General features: G+C 41.4%; 1 protein-coding gene across 1 annotated transcript; it reads left to right on the top strand.

Moving 5' to 3' along the window:
• The first annotated feature begins 6,285 nt into the window (after window positions 1-6,285).
• LOC4811731 (uncharacterized) lies at window positions 6,286-6,822 on the top strand. The gene has a single exon (XM_001352268.4). It carries the CDS (start codon window positions 6,434-6,436, stop codon window positions 6,749-6,751), a length of 318 nt encoding a protein of 105 aa, XP_001352304.3. The 5' UTR covers window positions 6,286-6,433; the 3' UTR covers window positions 6,752-6,822.
• Window positions 6,823-7,337: the final 515 nt, after the last annotated feature.

Raw genomic sequence — 7,337 nt, 5'->3', positions numbered from 1 at the left:
ACGAGGCGAATGTGCGATTATCAGCTCCGTGTGGTGGCTTGTTCGTGTGTTTGCACGCATAATTTTTCGCAGTTGAGTCTCTCAAATGAAATCATAATTATCCGCACTCGCTTGCCAGCCCCTCTCTTAATTGCGTGCAAATATATTACGGACAAACTCAATTTGCACTGATTGATACGTGTCTTTCCCAATCCCCGCCAATCTTGTTTGCTCTTAATTTGAAAATAAACTGCTGACAAATGATTGTATGAATTTAATCGATTTAAACTAATTTTTTCTATTGATATTTTCATAGTGTACTGTACATAATCATTGTTCACCGCATGTGCAGCGGTCGTTATTTCGGTTCTTCTGCCTTCTTCGTTTCTCTCACGCTCCATCTATCGCTAAAGCTAAAGCTTATCGTCTATCGCTCTCTTCTAAGATTTGTTGCATTGAGCACGTCATAGCGATTAGTTGCTCTATCGTTATGTTCTCACTTAAGCCTTATTCATTTGCAGAAGCGCAATTATTTGTAACTCATTAAAGTCGGAAAGACAAGCCACAGTTGAAGAGCATAACCCCGCCGATTAGCTGCTTGCCAATTAGTCACTCAATATGTCACTCGTATGTGTGGTAAAGCTTTGCGCTTGCTCACCCTGATAAACGATCTCTCAAAGCTCTCTCTTCGTTATCTCCGCTTTGCGTCTGCTTATCCATGTAAGCCGAGCGAAGCTGCGCTCACTTGCAATTTGGATCTCGCGCAATAAACCACGCATTGCAGTTTTATTTGTGCGCCGGGTGTTCATTTAATCGAAATAATAAATCGGCCCATCGGGAACGGAAATCTCTGGAAATACTGGAGCTCCATTTCTCCGTTTGTTCGCAATAATATTATAGAAGGGTATGTATCGATTTTCATTAAACGGAGAGCTCGTAAACTATTTTGAAGAATGAAAAAAAGGGTTGATTGCATTTCGTTCCGTGAGCCGCTGCAATTAAAATCTGAAAGCGCTTTCAATTCAAATTTATTTTTGCTTGTCGCTTTATTTCCTCCTCTTGGCGTGATTTTGTGGTTTTTGACGTTGTTCCTGTCCAAATTTGTAAACTTTCAGGGCAGCTCGGGCAAGTAGATTGAATCATTAGCACGGCAAGCCGCAAAGTTTTCCCTGCTCGACCTGCACTCAGACGGGATTTACATTCTTCTGCTTCTGCTTCCGCTCCGTTGCTGTTTGTTCGCCGTAAAATCACCGCAGGGCCACAATAAACGAGGCAGGAGCAACAGATAAATACAACCCGTCACCTGTCTGCAGGACAGGGCGGAACTGGTCGGGCCTGTCGTTCTGTTCTGTCATCAAAGCCAAACATTTATGCAGTTCCACGAGCCAGCAGTCGGTGCAGGGTGGGGCGGTGCGGGGCGGGACGGGGCGGGGCGGGGGGCCTGGTGAGTTTGGTCTTGTTTTATGTGCGGGCGTTCAGAAGTTTAATTGTTTTCTGTTTTATGCGAAACTAAATTTAATATTGTAATTTTGGTAGAAAGAACTCCAAAGGGGCAAATGTCAGCTCGCAAAAGTTTTATCGTTTTAAAGTTCTCCGAGTAATTTCCCTGCAAAAGTTAATTAAACACCGCAAGCAAAGCATGGATGGAGGCAGTGAGAGTTGGGATTAATTTTTATTTGTATGTAAATAATTTTATTTGTGCCACACAGCGGCACTGCTGTTTCAGAGACACAAACCATTATATTGTCTATAATTACTAATTAATAATTAAGTTTATTTACAAAAGCACAATGAAAGACGGAAAACACGCCCTGACCCCCCGGCACTATTAGGCTTGACAAAATATTTTGAAAATTTATGTGTGCTGACGGAGAAAATGTTTGGCAAAAGCCTTTAGAAGCAGAGAATTTTCATATGGAATCAAGAAGTCCAATTTTCAGGAAAGCGTTCACCAGTAATTAGAAAAGGTAATCAAAAGTTATTAAAACTGCATAGTGTCTATAAGCCGAAAAGTATTCATAATATACTTATCAAATAGCACGCCACCATTGCTCGTATATATTAACTATTAACGGTTGACTCCTTGTACCTACAAGAAGACAAATATATAGATAAATGAAAAAACCACTGAGGCTGGAAGTTTCCAGGGAACCGCAAATGTGGTGGGTCTTCCAGTAACTGGTCGCTCTTGGTCCTTTCTGGGGCAAAGCCGTGTAATCTAATATGCATCAAACGAAATAAATTCATCCCATTTGAAAGATGGGAGGGACCAGCCAGTGGCTGTTGCTGTCCTTCTCTGTATTTAGCATGTTTTGTTGGTTTGTTCCTAACTTTTACCACTAATTAAGTGCTTACAAGGAAGATTTCAAAGCAAAAACGCCACAAGGACACAATGCCGAAATGGCCAGAGCACACAGTGTAAACGAATTTCACAACGAAGGCGGATTCATGTGGTCGCCGCCAGAATCTGGTCCAAAGTCCAAGTTTTAGGCTGGCCTGGAAAAAGTGTTGGCGTTTAATTATAAATTTACACGTTCGGGCTCGTGAAAAAAGAGCGAGGATAAAATTCGGTGGCAGCAAGGCCGCATCCAGATTAACTCCAGTGTTGGAAACGTTAACGTGAATGTCACTGCCTGCAAGACCTAAAGCCACTAGGTCTAAAAAATTAACATAAAACTGAATCTCAATCAGGCAAATAGGGAGTTAGAAGCAAGAAAAGGCAAGAGTTGAGATTATTGAATGCCATAAATGTAAATTTTAAGTTAAAAGACATGGAATTATGGATTCAATTCGACTTGGAAACACGTCTTGAGAGCAGCATTCGACCAACAAAAATTGAACACAAATCGTGGAGTCGAGGAAGAAGCTGATGACCAAACTGTTTTGTGTTTCACAATCTCAAGCATTACGCTACTGTTTTTTGATTATTTTGTGTCATTTCCTTTTCATTACCGACAGTTATGGGATTCTCGGTGGCGCAGGGGTAGCATTGTTGCGCCGAGCGTGTGAGTTTTAAAATTCAATTTTTAAACGATATTATTTCCGGCGGAAATTAAAATGACTTCACATTTGAACGAGCTCGACATCCATGCTCCATGGCGGGTGCTCATTATTCAATACGATATTTTTGTCTCATGCTCCCACTCATGCTCCATACAGTCCACAAATTGCACGATGCAGTACATTAATGTGTGATAGTCTGTCACTTTGTTGTCGATAGCTGGGACTAAGAAGTGAAAAATCAGCTCTGGTGCACTCAGCTGCAGCAGAAATATGACAACTAAAAGATTCCAATGATAAATGATGTATCCATCGACATAGAAAGGAGCGAAAGAGAAACAAATGTGCTAAGAGAGGGGAATAAATCGACACGAAGCACAGTGGTGTCTTAGGCAAAAGTAGGTGGCAAAACTGGAGATTTTCAACATTTTATGGACGTTTGGGAGATATGAACATTCAAAGTTTTCCCCTTTTTTCAATGAGAAATCCGCCAGACGGCGCACACTGCACGGTGAAGAGTGTCTGAAAGAGAGTGAATGTGAAAAAGACGTTTTGGTGTTCGCTCAGAAGTTATTAATTTAGCAAGTTGAAATGAAAAAGCGTCCCACTGTGCGATGATGTTGTTAATGACTCGCACACTGTCGTCCATGGCTCCTCCACGATGAATCGAATGAATGAAGATTTATGAGGCATTATGTACATGCATATGTGTATGTGCATGGCTGTGAACAGATAGTTATGCATGTATGTAGATCTTGTTAGGTGCGTCTGCTAGCAATATTTGGCAAGAGTTCTTCCATTGTATTTACACACTATCGACTACAACCGATAGGTCTACGAATGTTGCTAAATGGCTCGCTATCTTAATCTTAAAGTCTGAGACTGGGACTATCGCGTTTTGACTCTTTTTCATAGCGATCAAAGGGTATCTAGAAAAGGCCGTTCCAGGTATCCTTATCCTAATGGTTTTATTTTTCTGTTATTCTTGTATTCTATTTAAAAGCATAAAACAAAGGCATGTAATTGAATTTTTCTGTTGAGAATTTTGTAATTTCAGCTGCCTTTAAACCACATTTACAATTTACTGAGCCAGCGGGTGGGCTTCTTTGACTTTTCCAACTTTCCCTTGTGTCTGTGTTCGGCTCTAATGGAGTTTGTCGGGTAGAATCAATTTAAAGCACATGTCTAGGCCATTACCAGGGTTCACCCTTTGGCGTGCAAGTGTCATTAGCAGCGTGCTTTAGGGCCCCGCTAAAAGCATCTTAAAGCTTGTGGGTGTTGACCTGCCGTGTGATTTAATGCTATAGCCAATTAATAGGGCTAAAATAATCACATTTTTAGAAAGTTGACTACTAAAAACCTAACAATATTAACTCACAGCAGCGCAACTAGAAGCTTTGGGACTCATTATAGGGCTTAACGAGTCTTAAACGTACTTAAATGCTTATGAAGAAAGCGTTTGCGACCCCGTAAAGTAAATATATTCTTAACCAGCATCAATTGCCAAGTCGATATGGCCCTGTCTCTCCCTCTTGTTTGTCGCCTAGTCCTTAAAGACTATAAGAGGTAGGCAACCAAATTTTGTGTGCAACTAGCCTTCTGTGGTATCACACTATAAATAGTACATATGTTTAAAATTATTGCCACGCAAATTATGCAGAATTACCATATCTAAGTACCAGATGCCGAATCAGATCGGATTATTAATATAGCCAGAATGAACAAATAAATGTGCCCCCTTCCCCCTTCCACTTTTCTGTTTCTCTCTCTCTCTCTTTCTCTAAAACTTCAGCTGGTGTTGGTGTGAGTGGGGGGAGAGATAGATGTAGCGGAATAAAAAACCTTACGCGGAAAAATGGAAACAGATAAAATATTCAAAAGTTTTGATCAAATAGGTCATTAGGTGCAGAACCCCGCCACGATTAGCTGCTTGTCAAATAGTCACTCAACATGTCACTCGTATTTGTGTTAAAGTTTTGCGCTTGCTCACTCTGATAAACGATCTCTCAAAGCTCTCTCTTCGTTATCTCCGCTTTGCGTCTGCTTATCCATGTAAGCCGAGCGAAGCTGCGCTCACTTGCAATTTGGATCTCGCGCAATAAACCAGACAGTGCAGTTTTAGTTGTGCGCCGGGTGTTCATTTAATCGAAATAAAAAGTCGGCTTATCGGGAACAGAAATCATTATCTCCATAAGTGGAAAGAGGATACACGTAGTGCAAGAATTAATCAGCTTCGATACCATTTCCGGCGCATACCTTTAATGACGTATAAAATGTATTTGAAAGGTAAGATTCAAACTGACTAAATATATGTAGGTTTTAAAACTACAGCCGTGGCTCTTGTCGAGCGTCAAAATAATCATTACCCACCACTATCAGCGATTTTTGTTTTTATTTGGTTCCATCAATTCTATTAGTTGCAATTTCGTTTCGTTTCATCGTTCAATTCGCAGTGACTTTTGTCCTGTGTGTGTGTACATTGTAAAATACAGTGTTAAAATACATACAAATACAGGTTTCCCAACGAAAATATGACAGCCCGGAACAAACGGTAACAACTACACACATAGCTACATACGTACATATGTATATACATAGGTAGCGGCGAAAATTACTTTCGAGGCAACTTTATTAAATGACAACGCAACAAAGTTGAAAGATCTTTCTACGTTCAGAAACACCGACAACAAAGAAGAGATATTAAGATCAGCATCATCAAAAAACTCGATATAGCCCATCGGTCTTTAGTTTGGATCTTGAAGACTTTAATAGGATCGAGAAAAGGTATTTCTGCTCAGAGCTGAATGTGTTTATGGTGCTCCTGCTTGTTAGAATATGTATATAGAATATGTAGCTATAGGTAAAACATGTTGCTCAAAACATGTTTTCTATGAAGTGCGCAGAAAGCAGTCCAAACCTGTCGTGATGTTGGATACTGTAACAAAAGAGAGTACTTTACACTCGATTGCACGCCTCATTCGGGAGTGTCGAGTAACTGCGCTTTCATTTGGGTGAATGCAATTTCAACCAGAAGAATGAAGAGGCCAAGCAGTCGAGATGGCGATAGTAAAAGCACCAAACGCAGGAAAAGGGCTGACAAGCAATTGCAGCGAAATGTAGGGTCGAACATTGAGCGAAAAATAATTACCTTGAAGCACTGAAAGGTATCTTTTAAAGGACTCAACAACTTGGAACTATTCTTGCATGCGTTCTAACGAGCCGAACAATATTAGAAGAAGAAATCCAATATTCACAACTAGCTGATTAAATGATTCAATTGTTGAATCGTAGAAACTCCGTAAAGAAAAACAGAGCCAAGCCTCAAACGCCAGATTTCCAGTCGGAAACTAAAGCCCTGAACAAACAAGCAAACGAAAACAGCTGGTCAGAGCTTGGCAGTACCTAGAACGCTGTTGGCCCCAGAGCTCAGTTCCGATCTGGCCGTCGCGACGGCATGGACATGTGTGCGTCAGCAGCACTCGGACTCATAGTTTTCCTACCTCTTGCGCTGCTGCAACTTGCCGCGCCAAGTATCAACTGGACGGAACGAATCGAGACGGAGCTGCCCTTGCAGGCGGACAAGGTGGCCTACTGTCGGAGTCTCCTGGATCCGCGACAGCCCCAGAAGCTACGAACCTCCCTGCAGCACACAAGTTGTGCAGCCTTGGTGGACAATCAGCTGCCTGTGACAGGGGAGCTGCTGATGGACACCCAACCGCGCTGCTGGCTGGGATGGGAGGTTTTCGGAAGACGTTGTCGCAAACGTGTCTAATCGACATTCTTTTGATTATGTTTCAAATAAAGTAAACGGAAAGGTGGCAAGAGAAGTAAATGCTAAATACATTTGGTTTTTCAAGTTTATTCTTAGAATTTCGGCCTTAAAACGAAAACCAGACATGTACATATTTGGGTCCTGTTAGCCCCCGGGAAGAGAGAACAATGGCCGAAGGACAAAGAGCAGTCTCGGCCATTTTTCCTTATCAAACTTCCGTGGGTGGAAAACTTCTACCACAGGAGTCAATCAACTTCCGCTTGGCCGTTGTCCTTTATTCGGCGTTGTTATACTTGGTCTTTGGATTCATATATTTCATTTTTTGCATCCCTTTTTTCTGCCATCGCTGGCCAAATGGCCAAGGCATCAAGTGTCACTCAGGTTAAAGTAATGGAAGGGTTTCGCTCATGGATAGCCATAGTTTTAAACGCTCTGTGAGGGACTTTGGAAGCGGTTCGCCCTTAAGATGATGATAGAGGAATTGATTAAGATAAAGAAATACTATAAATACTGTAGACTAGGAGGCAAGGTCATGCTTATAGGTAAACAAATGTTTAATTCATTTACGTTGCGTTATTAATCATGT

The sequence above is a fragment of the Drosophila pseudoobscura genome, chromosome 4, assembly GCF_009870125.1.
Source record: "Drosophila pseudoobscura strain MV-25-SWS-2005 chromosome 4, UCI_Dpse_MV25, whole genome shotgun sequence".
Taxonomy (NCBI): domain Eukaryota; kingdom Metazoa; phylum Arthropoda; class Insecta; order Diptera; family Drosophilidae; genus Drosophila; species Drosophila pseudoobscura.
The sequence above is the reverse complement of the archived record's forward strand: the minus strand, read 5'-3'. Positions and strand labels throughout refer to the sequence as shown.

Coding starts and splice junctions, on each gene's coding strand:
- LOC4811731 (XM_001352268.4), top strand. CDS start 6,434: ATGGACATGTGTGCGTCAGCAGCACTCGGACTCATAGTTTTCCTACCT.